General features: G+C 49.9%; 10 protein-coding genes across 10 annotated transcripts; 6 read left to right on the top strand and 4 right to left on the bottom strand.

Annotated features, from left to right (window-relative positions):
* Positions 1-35: 35 nt before the first annotated feature.
* N7518_006936 (uncharacterized protein) lies at positions 36-998 on the bottom strand (the record flags this gene model as incomplete). Its single annotated transcript, XM_057187863.1, has 1 exon — positions 36-998. One exon carries the CDS (start codon positions 996-998, stop codon positions 36-38), a length of 963 nt encoding a protein of 320 aa, XP_057039566.1.
* A 367-nt stretch (positions 999-1365) lies between these two features.
* Positions 1366-2852, top strand: N7518_006935 (DASH complex subunit ASK1; the record flags this gene model as incomplete). Its single annotated transcript, XM_057187862.1, has 3 exons — positions 1366-1456; positions 1518-1624; positions 1680-2852. The coding sequence occupies 3 exons, from the start codon at positions 1366-1368 to the stop codon at positions 2850-2852; spliced, it is 1371 nt and encodes a 456-aa protein (XP_057039565.1).
* A 468-nt stretch (positions 2853-3320) lies between these two features.
* Positions 3321-4210, bottom strand: N7518_006934 (HIG1 domain-containing protein; the record flags this gene model as incomplete). The annotated part of the gene is made up of 2 exons (XM_057187861.1): positions 3321-4110; positions 4170-4210. 2 exons carry the CDS (start codon positions 4208-4210, stop codon positions 3321-3323), a joined length of 831 nt encoding a protein of 276 aa, XP_057039564.1.
* Positions 4211-4629: 419 nt separating this feature from the next.
* N7518_006933 (transcription factor SPN1) lies at positions 4630-6137 on the bottom strand (the record flags this gene model as incomplete). Its single annotated transcript, XM_057187860.1, has 4 exons — positions 4630-4879; positions 4930-5408; positions 5465-5547; positions 5621-6137. The coding sequence occupies 4 exons, from the start codon at positions 6135-6137 to the stop codon at positions 4630-4632; spliced, it is 1329 nt and encodes a 442-aa protein (XP_057039563.1).
* Positions 6138-6548: 411 nt separating this feature from the next.
* On the top strand, positions 6549-6909 carry N7518_006932 (uncharacterized protein; the record flags this gene model as incomplete). The annotated part of the gene is made up of 4 exons (XM_057187859.1): positions 6549-6561; positions 6626-6657; positions 6717-6783; positions 6872-6909. 4 exons carry the CDS (start codon positions 6549-6551, stop codon positions 6907-6909), a joined length of 150 nt encoding a protein of 49 aa, XP_057039562.1.
* A 653-nt stretch (positions 6910-7562) lies between these two features.
* On the bottom strand, positions 7563-8903 carry N7518_006931 (putative nucleoporin; the record flags this gene model as incomplete). The annotated part of the gene is made up of 2 exons (XM_057187858.1): positions 7563-8377; positions 8435-8903. 2 exons carry the CDS (start codon positions 8901-8903, stop codon positions 7563-7565), a joined length of 1284 nt encoding a protein of 427 aa, XP_057039561.1.
* Positions 8904-9399: 496 nt separating this feature from the next.
* N7518_006930 (coiled-coil-helix-coiled-coil-helix domain-containing protein) lies at positions 9400-10383 on the top strand. Its single transcript, XM_057187857.1, has 4 exons — positions 9400-9501; positions 9580-9807; positions 9864-9996; positions 10102-10383. Exons 1-4 carry the CDS (start codon positions 9482-9484, stop codon positions 10198-10200), a joined length of 480 nt encoding a protein of 159 aa, XP_057039560.1. The 5' UTR covers positions 9400-9481; the 3' UTR covers positions 10201-10383.
* Positions 10384-11234: 851 nt separating this feature from the next.
* On the top strand, positions 11235-11718 carry N7518_006929 (uncharacterized protein; the record flags this gene model as incomplete). Its single annotated transcript, XM_057187856.1, is given in 3 exon segments — positions 11235-11243; positions 11294-11548; positions 11566-11718. 3 exon segments carry the CDS (start codon positions 11235-11237, stop codon positions 11716-11718), a joined length of 417 nt encoding a protein of 138 aa, XP_057039559.1.
* A 149-nt stretch (positions 11719-11867) lies between these two features.
* Positions 11868-12131, top strand: N7518_006928 (uncharacterized protein; the record flags this gene model as incomplete). The annotated part of the gene is made up of 1 exon (XM_057187855.1): positions 11868-12131. One exon carries the CDS (start codon positions 11868-11870, stop codon positions 12129-12131), a length of 264 nt encoding a protein of 87 aa, XP_057039558.1.
* Positions 12132-13604: 1473 nt separating this feature from the next.
* N7518_006927 (glycoside hydrolase family 71 protein) lies at positions 13605-15348 on the top strand (the record flags this gene model as incomplete). Its single annotated transcript, XM_057187854.1, has 2 exons — positions 13605-13688; positions 13741-15348. The coding sequence occupies 2 exons, from the start codon at positions 13605-13607 to the stop codon at positions 15346-15348; spliced, it is 1692 nt and encodes a 563-aa protein (XP_057039557.1).
* Between the last annotated feature and the right edge of the window lie 544 nt (positions 15349-15892).

The raw sequence follows: 15892 nt of genomic DNA, 5'->3' as shown, positions 1-15892 counted from the left end.
CCACCCATTGATCCGTCCTTGACGGTCCGAGTGTATCAGAGCAACTGATGTCCAGCATCCTCGTTGCTAATTACGCTACCCACATCAGACCATGCCGGAGTAGCCATACCACCAACAGATCGCCCATCAAGGTCACTAAGAGTGCCATCTGACGTTTCATCTTCAAATCCTCCGACATGGCTGAAACTTCCAGCGGTCGAAGGAGCGGCCGAAATCTCATCGTAAGACTGAACGCTCTCGTGGCCGAACCCATCTAGCTCGGCAAGATGATCACTTTCATGATTTATGTTGTTTGCCGCATCAGGGTGCGCATAATATACCTGCTGATGGTCTTCTGTGTGGCTGGACCCAGAGGCAGACAAGGGAGAGTTAGGAGAGAATGGATCAAAAAGGTTATCCCCCTCGGGTACTTCAGACCGAGGCGTAAACTGAATCATAGATTCGGAAGGATGGATTGAGGGAGCGGGTGAGGGGATGTCGACATGCAGCTGATTCCGACCCGGTGTAGTCGAGGATTCGGCCTCAGTTCTCTTGACACCTCGGCGGAAAGGCTCCGAAGTGCCCAGGTCAACTCCCGTTGAGTTAGCAGTAAATTCTTCGTTGGACCGAGTATCGTATTCGTGGTCTTTGTGTATACGCAGGTTGCCCTCGCTGTCGACGAGAGTATCAAAGCTATTATGAGGCTGGCTTGGCTGGCTGGCCTTCCGTCGGGATTCAATGACCGATTCAATGAGCTTTCCCCGTCGTATGATCTCCGCACGAGCAATCCGTCTGCGTTCTTCGGCAACGTCGCCGGTCTCCTCAGTCATAGAAATGTCTTGCCTCAACGCTATGTCTTGAGGTTGGATCTCATCGCCGAGGTTGTGCAGAGCCAAGGCGATCTTGCGCCGCGAGTTGGTTACCCATTGTTGAAACTGAGGCGACTCATACACGGCGATGCCAGCTGCTACAAGCACAGAAACAGTAATGATGATTCCTGCATGAGAGTTTAGCCTCATCGTATAGAGAGTGGGGAACTGATAAGGCCGAGTACACGGCTCGGATGATCCGGGAGGGAAATGTAGAAGTTTAGGGAGGTAGAGGACCATACCTTTTGCAAGTGGTGCTGGCATAATGAACCCGAATACTGTAATTGTCTTTCCTAAAAGTGTTTTCAAAACTCACCACCGTCAAGCGGAGCAAGATGATTCGGTGATGGATGCCTGGACCTTATCCTTGCATTATCGCGCGTGACCGGAAAAGCCCTTATCATTGGCCCTAAGTACACACCGCTTTGGGTAAAGTTCCCCGCGTCAAAGAGGGACGTGATTGCAAGCTCCCATCTCTTGACTCGATTCATGTACAATTGAACTTGGACGATACATCATGTCTCGCCAATTTTCGCAGGCCCAACGGCCGTTGTCCCTCACGGAGGAGCTTGAGAAATTGGAACAGTCCATCACCCTTACAATGCAAGGTAGGGTAGAGAAGTAAACAAAACAGTCCAGCAGACCGCTCATCGTCCTACCTTCATACAGAGATCGATCACAATTTCAGCGAAGCTCATCGGATAGTTACCACGAGTATATTGCCTCTGGTACAGCAATATACCGAGCATTCACGAGATGTCTGGGAAGGTTCCAAGGTCAGCGCCACCAGCTTATTATACAGCTATAGACAGATTGGTTGACTCCCTTTAGTTTTGGAAGCAATTCTTCGAAGCTAGTGCCAACGTATCCCTATCCGGCTACGAAGAAAGAAACACCGATGAAGAAACGACGCAGGACCCTACAGCCACGGAGGAAGAGTTGTCCGCCGACATAACTCAAAGCACCAGCCTCGACGAGACCATGTCCAACGAGACGCCATCTTCGCAGCGGCATGAAACACCCCGCCGCGATCAGGCAGACGACCTTGATCTAACAGAACTCGGCATTTCTTCGCACAGCACTCCGCGTGCTCCGGGCGGCCACCACCAGGCCGACGACGACATAACAACCTCCTCAATGGAGTACTCGTCCTCTTACGAGAACCTAAGAAGACAAGTCAATGAATCCGAACCCCCATTCGACCTCCCAGAGTCCTCGACCCTCCCATCCACTCCAGGCCGCCAGCTCTTCTTCCCACGCGGCGTCTCCGTCACAACCCCGATGTCATCACCATTCCTTCCACCCGCGGAGCCATCCACCCAAGACCGTCGATACCAGAAGACCTCAGACCCGGTACTGCACCAAATGCTCGACAAGACATACCGGGTGCAAGCCACGCCGCTCGGAAAGGGATTCCGCAATGTGGGTGGCGGCACGAACACCCGACCAAAGTTCAACATCACCCCAAAGCCGGCCGAGTCTACCTCCAAGTACAGATATGACGACTCGCCGATTTCCAGTCCAGAGCCAGAGGCACCACAGCTCCACTCGGAAGTCTTCTCATCCCCCATCAAGGGCATCGATACCCCGGGCACGAACCGCAAGCGACGGACTAGCAGTAATCGCATGCGCGGTATTCCCAGGCCTGGCATGAGTGTTTTGACACCTGCTAAGAAGTCTGCTGGTAAGTCAGCTATGTGGGATAGCGACGACGATCTGGATTACGACGATGAGGACCTTGGGCCGAGTCCTCCTAAGACAATGCAGTTTCACATTCCGCAGAGCCGGTTGATGCGAACGCCTGGTAAGAAATCACTTGATCCTATGTTTAATACTATATCCATGCTAACTCCCTTCGTCTTGGTAGCAAGAGAGGCTTCTAAGCGCATTGTGACCGATTTGCTGGCTACGGCTGGAGCTGGGGAGATTACAGATGACTTTAGCGACGATCAAAGTCCAAGTGTGATCCGCCGCATGGAGCACTTGGAGGATGAAACTTTCTAAATTCGGCAAGAAATAAGGCTGACTATAGGTTCTTCACATTGATATGCATGGCCTTTTTTCTGCTACATTCCCCACATTACAACACGAATACCCATGAATATTACTATGACGTCATTATTGACGAATGCCAGATTTAGTCTTCAGATATCTATTAGAGTAGAGAAACAGAGATAAGAGGGCACATCCTTTAGTATAATCACACAAGTAGACACAGTAAAATAAATGTCACTTTTTTGACTGAGAGAGCCCTTGCGGCATGAACAAGAAGAAAAACGCTTAAGAAGTCATATGTACGGGGGGATGAAGGTCAAGCGAGCAATGTCATCGCCCCGTCCCATCTATCATTATGGCCCAACAGAGGCTGCGGGCTCTCAGTATGAAATAGAAAGAAAGTGGGCAGCGATGTCCGCGATGGACCTTGACCAATGGCGGTCATGGAGGGGATGAACAAGAAGCAAGATAGTGCATCTAGGAGCTCTTCTTCTTGTTCTTGGACTCGGTGTCCTTCTTCTCCGTCTTGGAGTCCTTCTCATCATTACTCTCCTCAGACTTCTTCTTTTGTTCGTCTTCAGCAGCCTTCTGCTTCTCTTCATGCTCATAGAGAGAAATGTGCTTAGAGCTCAAGCGATCCTCCTCAGCAGCAACCATATCCTTCCAGAGATCTCCCTCATTATTCGAGGCACCCTGGTGGGTAGGCTGATCCTCCTCAACATCCTCAAACTGAGGCTTGCCCGACGGATTCGCCTTGTTCTTCGCATCCATCACGCCACGGCCACGACGCTGATCCGAGATCTCAAACGCAGCCGAAGCGCACAGCACACCCAGCGTCAGACCCTGGGCATAGACACGAGCCTGGACGAGCTTCTGCTGGCCGCTGAGGCCGGGAATGCGACCGACCAGCGCGAACGAGCCAACCATCGAGGCGAGCCAGGTGGCGGTGATGATCTTGTATTTCTCGCGGCGGGCGAAGGCAGCCGCGCGGTCGCTGAAGCTGAGTCCGCGGGATTCCTCTGCGCGGAGGCGCTCTTCGCGGTTCTCGTACCATTGGTATGCGGCATTTTGCTCGTTCTCGTATTCGCGCGAGGCGTGGTCGGCCGAGACGATACCGGCGAACGTACCCGAGGACGTCACCAGGAAGGCTTTCATTGGGACGGTGAGGTTGTTGATTGTGTGGTAGCGACGTGAGGCAAGCAGGACACCTGCTATGCCGGCAGCAAGACCTAGCACGCCACCGACTGTGCCGCCTTTGACGACGGAGCTATTGGGGGGGTTATCAGTATGGGCTGTTCATGGGAAGAGGGTGCAGGGCTTTCGTACCGGTAGTGGGCAGCTTCTTCTTCTTTAGTAAGGATCTTCATTGTGTAAAATAGTGTATTTCTTTAGAATGAAGTAAAAGAAGAAGGTGAAATGTCCGATATAAAACTAAAAAAGCAAAGGCCGGATCGCATGACGTGGGATCGCGGGATCTGCTCTTTTTCCGGCGTTGGCCCCCGGCCATCACTCGGTCTTGCACGGAACTGACTTGCCTTGATTTTGTGGCTTTTTTGGCTTTTTTTCTTTCCTGACATTTTTAGAATTTAATTGGCTTCTCATTGGCTGTTTCCAATATGGATTTCAATTGATAAAGATTCTGCTTATTCCACTCGGAATGCGAAACGTGACACACTCCCAAATCCCTAGCCCCGATTGATCCCGAAACGCCCAAACACCGCAAATATTATCTCACATAACGGAACAGGCCACTGCCATTTTGCAAAAGAATTTACTGGTACCGAATCTACCGACGAGACGCCTTGCGTGCGGCGACCTGGCGGGCTTGCATCTTGCGGAAACGGTCCTCGCCACTGGCACCCAAGGGGCGCGCAAACTGACTCTCGCGCACAGCCGTCTGGCGCGGAACCACAGTATAGCTGACGTTTGTACGATCGACGCGAGCACGATTGAGAAGGCGGGGAGGGAGCATCTCGAGGGCGCGGGCTTCGGCTCGGATCTCCTCGGCGGTGGGAGGTGCGCGCCTGACAACTTTCCTATAGGGGTGTTAGTGCGTGATAGGGCGGTTGTAGAACAGTGAACATACGTAGGATCATAATCAGCCTCCTGGTAGACCCGCTTCGAATAATCGTCGCTGCGCTGCAGAATAGGTCGTGTCCACTCCGCCAGCAACTTCTCCGCCATTTCCTTGATGCGACGCTCGGTGCGCTTGCTCTTGGTGTAGAAAACAACCACTTTTCCAATGCCACTGGCAATCAAAGCATCCTTGTTGATAGGAAGTTTGGTAATAGCAGTCAATAGGTCGCGCTGGATGTTGTAGGCGGGCATCGCGCCATCGTCCAGAGGCTCGAGGAAGAATCGAACGGCTTCTAGTAAGTTAATCTCTGGATCGACCAAGGCGCTTGTGTACTGGTTGCGATTGAGGAGCATGATGACTTCAGGGAGCAGCTTAAGCTTGTGCATAGCCGGTTTTCCTTCTTGGCGGTTTATCGCATCCATTTGCGCTGCGTGGGTCATGCGCTTGCGCATATCCTCAATTTCAGCATCTGCCATAGATTCCAAATCCTAATATGACAGTCAGTAAACGTAGGTGGGTACCTGTCACCAGGCGCAACACATACAATGCCGTCCTGCTTGCGGAAACGTCTCTTCGCCGGCTTTTTCATCGCCTCGTCCATAGCACGGTCAAGGGCTCGCCGACGTCCTGATGATTGAAAATCAGTTAGTACAAATTGTGCGCGGCGGGAAAGGAGTTGCCAGTAAAGAGTAGCACATACGGGTCTCCGGGTCGAGGGTCTCCTCATCTGTCTCTGGCTTATCCTCGCGCTGCTTGCGCTCACGTCGGCGAGATGAGCCTCCTTCGTCGCCTCCCTCATCAGCTCGACGGCTCTTTTTCTCGCGACGGCCCTCCTTCCGGCGCGGACGACTCTCCCCATCCTCAGTGCGCTTGCGCTTGTGACGACCAATGAGTTTCAAGTTATCTTCATCAATAGCAAGTTGCGGGCGGTCCTCGACATCGACATTCTCTGGGTCGAAGTTATCGAATTGTGCCTCGTCAACCTCGGATAAAATAGACTCGTCGTCTGAAAGTTTGTCGTCGTCAACTTCGTCGTCGTCTCCACCGTGTAGCTCTTCATCGGCATTCACCGTGACGTCCTTAGTCTCAGCAGTAGGTTCAGTGACGTTCTCGCCCTCGTTGTCGCCACCAGTAACCGGGGTTGCGGCTTGTTCGAGGACTTCGGGTTCGGGAGAGGCGGCAGGCGAGACAGCCTTGCGGTCCGGTGAAGCAGACATAGCGGTTCAGATGGCACCAGACGTGAAGGGGTAGATTAAGAACAAAGATTCGAAGGCGTAGAAATCAGTTAGGGGGGTATCAAACAGGTCCAGTACGTTATCTGCCTAAGTGATCCCGACGGTTCTCCGCAAAATCAACCGGTTTTCTGCAGATTGGACCAATTCAGATGCGATGTGGATGTAGGGATTAAAGAGAGGAGCAAACAAGCTGCTCACAGAATTAGTCGATAGAATGTAAGTGGATAGAGAGAGGGGGAGGCAGTGAGGCAAAACCTCAAGAGAAGGAGAGCGGTGGTCTGTGCTCCCGTGATTTATTTCTCCAGTCCGACTTGGACATCCTCGTAACTACAACTCTCACAACATCTATTATCTGAACTCTCTTTCGTTCCTTACTTCTTTATCACATTCAAAATGTTTGCACCGGGTATGTTCCCAGTTGTATACCTCTTCGCTCTAGCACACTCGAACTAACGATATAACTCTCTAAGGCCAAGAACAGATCTCTAAGGAAGAGCTCAAGGTCAGTTTCAAGCCATGACCTCTGCCCTAAATAGCATCTGATACTAATATACTTTACAGGCTGGTGAGATTGAGGCCTTCCAGACCGTCCAGATGGCTATTGCCGGTGGTTTCCTCCTCTACCTGTGTAAGTCGAGTATCTGAAGCCTTGAACAACTCGAGACGAGTTAGAAAAGAGTTGGGGCTGAAAACTAACATTATCATCCAATATATAGCCCCCTTCGCCGTCGAATTCGTCCGCAAGTTCCTTTAAGCCGGTTGACCCGTCTTCCGCTCCTCTTTCTTGCTCTTCCCGGACTGTAATCGACGAATCGCTGGTTATGATTTCGCGATGATATGCAGGAGAATTGAACAGTTCATTCTTTCCCCTCTGGTATAGCTTTTTTCTCGGCCCAAATCGGACAGGATTGAGCATGGGCACCTAATCTATGGAAAGCTCTTGAAGCTCATATACTACACATTTTGGGTCTGCTGGGCAGTGTCAGTTGGATGATGTATTACTATTGTGCATAGGCTCGTTGTCATTTGAGTTTTATGAGATATAGAGCAAATCAAAATAAGATATTGCATTATATCGGAATCTAGGTATCGCCTGGCTGTGGCAAAGTAATGAGTCAACATAGCAGAGTGGAGGAGCGGTTTATGGCATAGATATACACTGACTAGGGACTATCTGTGGATAGTACATGTCATTACGAAGACTTGGCGAGCAATACTCATTCAGAGACACCCAAAATGGAATACAGAGTGTTTAGCAAGAAATTTGTATTCAGATATGCATTACAATGGCCTGATCCCCAAGAACGCCGGTACCCCGATGACCGTAGACATTAAGTCCAAACATGTGAGGAAATGTGAGGAAATTGAGAATCGAAATAGCACATAGAAAGTCATAGAGCAATGTCCTCAATTGCCAATTGCTTTCTCCACCGCGTTGAAGTCGTTCTTGATAGATTCCATCTCCTTCTGAAGATACTGAATCTGAGAGTGATAATCGTCCAAAATCTGGAACATACGGTTAGCGAACTGTCCCGATACTGAGGATTCACCAGCTCGGGAGTGCCGAACCTTCTTTGCTGTCTTCAATGTCTGCTCATCAATGTCATCCTCTGGTTGTGTCACGTTTACCCCGGCACGATCGATTTCCACTTGCAGTCGCTTGGAGTGTTCGTGGATGGCCAACATACGGGCCCAAATTTCTTCAGCGCGGCCATTGAGAGACGGGTCGAAAACGGCACGTTCCAACTCAACAAGCTTTTTCTTCAACTGTTCCTCCGCTTCATCCATGGCATACCCTCTGTTGCGAAGGATCTGTGTCTTAGCCGCAAGGGAGAGGCACCGTTTGCTCAGAATGATGTGTTTCCGACGGCAGTCGGTGATCTTGACGGAAAGGTTGAGATCATGCTTCGAGAGAAGCCCGGTCAAGCAATCGTTGATCTCGTGCAGGCGCGACTGCATCATAGTGAGGAAGTCCCTTTGTCGCTGCGCGCGCTTACCGAGTTCCCAGAAGCCCTTGACAAGCACAGGGACATATCCTGGACCCGGCCGCTTGCGCAAAGCCTCCTCCCACTTTGCATCGTCGTCCTCGGGACCCGGTTGGTAAAAAGGAGCGGCCTCCTCGCCGACATTGTTGTACAGGTAGGCACGGAATGGCGAGCTTTGGCTGGGCGGATCCCACTTATCTTTGATGATGGCTACTTGCATAGGAACAGTTCGGTGCACTAGAAAGCAGTCTTGTCAGTAATGGTTCGTAGTGAATGATTACGCAATAGGCTCACCCCCAGTGATAGCACGACCAGGAGACCAAAGGCTTGACGACAGAGAAGGCTGTTGCTGTTGGGGTTGTGGGGTTGTCATCGTGTTCTGGCCGAATTGCGATTGCTGCTGGCCGAATGCATTTGTTTGTTGTTGGGGGTTAGAACCCAGACCACCGAACCCTCCTAGTGCAGCTGGTTGTTGTGCTTGCTGCTGGCCTCCGGAGAAGAGGCTACCTTGCGGTTTCTGTAGCGAGGAGCCGAATGCGCTTCCTTGCTGCTGCTGTTGTTGCTGAGGCGCGGCGCTTGCGCCGAACGCACTCCCGCCAAATGCATTGGTTGCTGTCGCGGCTGGCTGTTGTTGGGTCTGCCCGAATGGTGTGCTGGTGTTGGGTTGGGCTGCGGTTGTAGAGGTGCCAAAGAGAGACGGCTTCGCTGCAGTGTTGCCGAACATGTTGTTGGCCTGGGGCTGGTTTCCACCAAAGAGAGACATGATGGCAATCACAAAGACAAAAAAAAAACCACGATGAAGAGAGACCGCGTCAATGGATCAATAAATCGCTAGCGCAGCTAGATTAAGAGCGCTGAAGGGAAATAGAAACAAGTTCAAAGCACATAGTCCAGAGACTGGGGGGTGGCAGTCGAAGGTGAGAAAGCTGAGGGGTTCTTCGATGGAGCTCGAAGGCCGAGAAAGATGAGAGCCGGAGCTCGATTTGTTTGTGTCACGTGATGGGCTATTGTTCGCAAACCACTTAAATGCATATTGAAAGAAATACTTGAATAATTAGTGAATTAGAATTGCTCTATTGTTCTATGTTATTGTCCTAATGGATTTTTCTTATCGATATATCCAATAAACAAAAGCAACAACTTATATACGCCCTATTCCAGCACCGCACCTAGGCACCTCAGGTGATATGTTACGCTGACCTAAGCAAAATCCAGCCAGCCAATCACCGACGAGCCAAATTTCATTCCACCGCAACCCGCAGCTCTCGACTATCGATCTCCAAGTCTCGCCTCAATTGCACCTCTTTCCCCTCACAGTCGTTCTGACAAGCCACCGTCGCCATGGCCCAAAGAGATGCTCGGTATGTACCTTGATCTCAATTGCTTCCTCTCCGTATAGCTCAATGTGAGACGCTAACCGCTATCCCCTCCGCGCACAGCTTCAACCAGACTGTCCTGGTGGACACCACGCCCATGCCCGATCACATTCCCAAGGTGGAAGAGATCGGTGCCACATCTGCACCCCTGATGAGTGCATCCTTTTTCATTGGAGACCGCTGCAAGGCCTTCAATGACGACTACATGAAGTGCAAGGACGAGGCCAATGGCCGCGGGGAGATCGACTGCTTGAAGGAGGGCCGGAAGGTTACGCGCTGTGCCGCTAGCGTGTATGTTGCTTTGTGATTTACCTTTGGGTCGAGAAGGAGATATTGACCCGTCACAGCATCAAGGACATAAACACCAACTGCCTCGACCAGTTCAAGGCCCACTGGGAATGTCTCGAGAACAACAACCACCACCTATGGGAGTGCCGTAGGCCCGAGATGCAGCTTAACACCTGTGTCTTCGAGAAATTGGTATGATATACGCCTTCTTGCTCTCGATCGCCTATCACCTCGCATCCATTATATCCGCTATCACCCCCGGACTAGAGCTAACATACACTTCTCTTGTTTCTTTAGGGCTTGAAGAAGACCCTCCCTGGCGCTCCCGAGAACCAGGTTCCTGTTCACTTGCGCCCCAAGCAAAAATACGCACAGTACCCCGGTCCCCAGTGGTAAACACTGTCCCTGTTTACTTTGTCCTCTCTAGACTCACCCTGATTGCACCCTTATCCTTCCCTCTCATAATCTGGGCACCGTCTTTTTTCTATAGCACTGTTTTATTTGGATGCTCGACCGTAAATCCGGTCTATGTTTGTGTAAATATCTCTTGGCATCATGAATGGTTACATGATTTTCTGCTCGATCTCCAAATCTCCTTGCCTTGCTCACACGGCATGCACGGGGCAATATGTTTTCCAACCTATTGCAGTGTGCAATAGCATATTCTCGAGTTGGTAGTAGTACGGACTCTATAGCCCGCTGGCTCTCGTGCACCCTCGGTTGATGCCTGATTTGTTCACTGAGCGTGACCTGACCGATCCGACTTGCTTACTGAGCATAACCCCAATAAAATACAACGCGATAGGCCCGTCCAATGCAGTCCTTCATCAACGCTCTTGTCCCCTCAACAAAGGGCTGGCGTCATCTATGTGGCGGTCCAGCCCTGGTTGCTTCGCCTCTAAGTGGAAGGGAAATGCTGCTATCTCGCGGCTATGGCACTATTCAGTCTCCCATCCACGATACCGTTTCTACATAGTTGCAAAAACTATCCAGCCCTCTGGTTCTACGATATAGACGTCAGGCCTTTTGCTGAATCTGAAGGGTGAGGTAGAATACTATGGAACTACTATATTCCAAGGTTTTTGATCGAGTTCTCAGTACTTGATTCCTGGAGCAATGAGTGTATAACAGGGATGTACATGTACATTTCTACAAATCAAGCCCGTCAACCGATGTCTGGAAAAGGACGCGGTCTACACACTTAATCAATGACTCGATGTATATATATCTATTCAGGTCTACATTGTTCTTAATTTACCCTTCAAATTGCCAAATTTTTCTCACTTTATTGTCACCTTGTTCTCACTTTGTTCTCAATAAACAACCTGAGCCCGCCCTTCTACAGCTATTTATTTCACTTTCTTACTTTTAGTTCTCATCTCTTCTTTCACAGACAGCCCTCTGTGATTTTGATTCCCTGCATCTACGCTATGTCCATTGTTTCTCTAGCATATCATTCGCCACTTTCTTGAACAGAAGACTTGACAAGAATCCTGGCTCCTACGAAGCCCTCGCAGCTTGCAGTGGCCTCGTTGAGTCTGCCAGACATCTAGAAGATCATCGGTCGCACCTGGTTGCAGATGATGAGTTCGACTTTGTTGCACCTGTCCCCGTCTCGCAAGGCTCGATGTTTGGAAATATCCAGAAGCGCCATTATACCTTCGGCTCAAGTGCCTTTGGGCAGCCCCAGCAGCAACAACAGCAGTATGTTAGCTCGATGGACCGTACAAAGAAATCAGCTAACGTCAGTTAGAACTCTAGTTGAAAAAGTCGGACCGCACTCATGGCGCAAACGAAGCCAGTATCCGCTGCAAGCTCGAACTCCTCCTTGTTTGCGATCACGATCTAGTATCCATCTTTGAACAAATCCGCTCGACCCTTGAACATTCAGTTGGAACGTACATGGGCGTATAGCCCTGTGAAATGGAAGGGGAAGACATCGACTTAAACGTTGCTATCATGGAGACCAAGAGACCTACCAGTTGTTCCGCAGGGATTCCGCATTCCCATCCCGACCCATTGCTGCTCTGGTCCGAAAAATGATTGACAGGCAACTGATTGCCATGAATGTCGATGATGAGTGCCTCTCATTGTCATACCCCGGCGGAACTTGCGAAGATGATGATGCCCGATGGTTTCACTGTATGGCCTCTTATGGGATAAACAGCGAGCTTCAGGAGGCCATTATGGATCCCAAGTTTCGACACATCCGCCTAACCGAAACTTGCAAGTTCTGGGTTCGGGACACCATTCACTTACGATACCGGGCTACAACCCCCTTTACCGCGGAAGAACTGGGCGGGTCACAAGGAGGTTGCAAAACCTGACTCTAGAGAGCAGAGAAACAGAAAATACTGGAGGCTTCACTGAGCTGGTGGCTTCCATTGGAGTAAAGAAGCCGTTTGACAATTCCGAAGCCAAGATGCAAGAAGCTTCTCGTGAGCGTGATCTTGGCATGGTATCTAAAGGCGAGGGAGGCGTCCCCCATACACGCCCAGTCACACACCAGGGAAGGATCTGGGGGGTCTCTATTCCTTGCTCTTCTTATTTTTGCCCATGGCCCTTCGCTAGTATTACTTGATCGAAATACGAGTCTATCTATCTGGGCTATGACCCAATTAATAGATAGTGAGACACATTCTCTGCTTCTTTGATATCCTAACCCGTAGCCCAAAATCTGAAAGGAGTCGGCAGATGACAGAGTATTATGCTCTTTTGGGTCTGGACTGAGCGTGCTAAGATAGGAAAGCCATATGTAGGTAACCATTGCAACAAATAAGCTAGCCACCTTACACCCTGACATTCCTCTGCGGGGAAGCTTGTATATATTGGCTCTAGATTACCCAGGCTTACGCATGCACTGCGGAGTTTCACCGTGTATATAACATGTCCTGACTATGTTTTCCTTCCGATCTCTGACTCTGTCCAACATATAACCACCGGGTATTATAGGTACTTGTTCTTGAGGGCTAACTCCACCTTTAAAGAGTTGGTGATAGTATACATGTAGGTAGCGTGCATAAAGGCTAGGCGGGATATACATTTGCTTATTCCTAACGCATCTATGGATAATATTGCTGGGCGTATCAAGCTCTATAATTCTAATAGATTAGCTTTGAGTAGATCTGATCTAATGATACCTTCTCAGAATATTGATCTGGACCGAGCACTTTTCCAGGCTGGTACAAAGGCTTAGCATCAACCGTTCTGCAGTGTCTGAACTACGATGACAGATTGTTTAATTGTTACATTCTATAATCCGAAGGAATCCATAATCATAATCATCCTTCACCTGATTCGATTGCAGGGGTTTGGCCTGTTGGTCAATGTGTGTAATTGAGCCCTAATTCCGGCCCTCCGATATACTACCTGGTGTAACTATGCCTTTGAGATAATCCGAAACATATCTAGGTTGTTTTCTACTTAGGTTCAAGAGTCCGCTTGTCACAGCATGCATCAACAGCATTGACTGGTCATTGAAGTGTATCTGAAGTATTTCGGAATATAGAAAGCATGTATTAAACCCGGGTATTTAGACCCAAGGTATGAGGAAAGTACACAGAGAGAGAGGCCAAGAGTACGCTTAGATCCCGATGTACGAATAGCGGACCTCCGGCATCTATCTATAGACACCTCGAGAGGCATAAATGCAGGCATCAAACTCTCCACCAGTCCGTGCATGTGCGACAGGAAAACAAGGATATAGATAATTTATACAAAAGCCGCTCTTCTTTCTCTAACGACTCTCTATATCGATGTGCTACTTACATCTATAGTCTGAGCCATACACGCAGGTAGACATGAAGTCGGCAATATTCTTGATTCTATCATTATGGAGAGGTGTCCATCACGTCCAAGCAGCGGCCGTGTTCGCCCACTTCATGGTAAAGCCCTTCAACTACGATCTATATCTCCGCTAACCTCCACCAATTCCAGCTATACAACTCGGAGAACTTCACGGTCTCCGACTGGGAAATCAACATAGCAGAAGCACAAAAGGCCCACATCGACGCCTTTGCCCTAAACATCGCATACAACTTCCCAACAAACAACCGGTCCCTAGCGAACGCATTCAAGGCCGCAAATACCCTGAGCTTCCAACTCCTATTCTCATTTGACTACGTAGGCAACGGCGCCTGGCCAGAAGGCGAGGTGATCGGCCTCCTCCGAAAATACGGAAACAACCCAGCCTACTACCAGCACAACGGCAAACCCTTCGTCTCAACCTTCGAAGGCTCCTCCAACGCCACAGACTGGACCACAATAAAAAGGTACACAGACTGTTTCTTCGTACCGGGGTGGTCAGCCCTAGGCGCGAAGGAAGCCCTCGCCGTCGCACCAGGCATTCCAGACGGCCTATTCTCCTGGGCCGCATGGCCAGAAGGCCCAGACCCGATAAACACGTACATAGACTCCACGTACATGCAGTGGCTCAAAGACACCGGCCACCTGCCATACATGATGCCAGTCTCGCCGTGGTTCTACACGAACCTGCCAGGCTACGGCAAGAACTGGGTCTGGAACGGCGATAACCTGTGGTACGACCGCTGGCAGCAGGTGCTATCTCTCAAGCCGGACTTCGTGGAGATCATCTCGTGGAACGACTACGGCGAATCGCACTACATCGGCCCGCTGCATGAGGGTTCATATGCGACCTTCGAGATCGGTCATGCGAGCTACAACTACGCTACCGGACACCCTCATGACGGCTGGCGCGACTTCTTGCCTTTCATCATCGATGTCTATAAGGGTGCCCGGCCGAATGTCACGACTGAGGGCGTCACGGCTTGGTTTCGGCTGGCGCCTGGGAAGGCTTGTGCCAACGGTGGCACTACGGGTAATACGAAGACGCACGGGCAGAAGGAGTTCCCGCCGACGGACGTCTTGCAGGATGAGGTCTTCTACTCTGCGCTGCTGCGGAACGCTGTGGATGTGGATGTGTCGGTTGGGATCGGCGGGGTCGTGCAGGATGGGAAGTGGAAGAATAGACCACACGGTCCCATCGGTATTTATCATGGCAGCGTGCCGTTCGATGGTAATACCGGAGAAGTCGTCGTGACGGTTTCTCGTCAGGGAAAGACTGTCGCTGAGATGCGGGGTGCATCGATCTCGGAATCGTGTCCGGATGATATCCAGAATTGGAACGCCTGGGTTGGCACGAAATTCGCTAATAATACGATTTCACGTCCGCCGCCTTCTCCGGCTCCGACTGCAATTTCTGCGGCTTCCGCTCTTTTAGTGCTAAGGAGGATTCCGTTTGCGATTTTCTTTGTGGCTTTGGTTGCGACTATGGTGGCTGCGACGGCGACGCCTGTTCAATATGAGAAATTGGCTTTGACGATCCCGATTTCAGAAATTTCTCCATCGGTATATAGTGGTACGGGCGACGGCGATCCTAAAAGTCTATATAGCTATGGCACGAGCTATGGTTTATATCCAACCAACAGGTATACTCGCACAACAACAACGGATACTCTAGTTACGCCTTCTACCTCAACTGGTGCCACGGCTTCCACATACGGCACATCTTGGAATTTGGACTGATCTTGAAAACAGCAGTGGATCTATGATAGTAGGCATGTGAGGATCTCAATTAATTATCACTAATGATGTTGAGGAATAATACTGGCGATATAAGATACGACTATATATATCGAGAGTGACCGTTAGGTAGTTATTTCTTAGGGCTTTGAATTATCATCAAATCTATGTAATCTCTCAACGAAAGAGGATAGCAACGTGGTGAATAACTTGGCCAATAAATATGACTTCTAATAGGGCATATGCCAAGTGATATCAAAACAAAATAGGAAATAAAAGTACATTGATCATCTATGCTTGGAATGTAAGCCCTTCCCCCCAATCCATAGCATCTAGACTGATGTTCGCATCTACCAATAACTCGATATAGTTAACCTCAAGTGCTGCCACCTTAGACACAAAATGTATTAGACAACCCAGGAAAAGAAAGTCGAAGACAACAGAAGCAAAAAAGGAAGGACTCCCGAAACCTGAAATTGAAACCCATATATACTGGACAAAAGAAAAGTCAAGAGAAATAGACACAAGAAAGTGAACAAGGTGATGT

This window comes from Penicillium psychrosexuale, assembly GCF_028828465.1.
Source record: "Penicillium psychrosexuale strain IBT 29551 chromosome Unknown utg000004l, whole genome shotgun sequence".
NCBI lineage: Eukaryota > Fungi > Ascomycota > Eurotiomycetes > Eurotiales > Aspergillaceae > Penicillium > Penicillium psychrosexuale.
The sequence above is the reverse complement of the archived record's forward strand: the minus strand, read 5'-3'. Positions and strand labels throughout refer to the sequence as shown.

Bases quoted from the DNA above. Each gene is read 5' to 3' on its own strand.
- N7518_006930 (XM_057187857.1), top strand. From the start codon at position 9,482: ATGGCCCAAAGAGATGCTCG. The intron at 9,502-9,579 runs GTATGTACCTTG...CTCCGCGCACAG, and splicing joins ATGGCCCAAAGAGATGCTCG to CTTCAACCAGACTGTCCTGG. The intron at 9,997-10,101 runs GTATGATATACG...TTGTTTCTTTAG, and splicing joins CCTGTGTCTTCGAGAAATTG to GGCTTGAAGAAGACCCTCCC.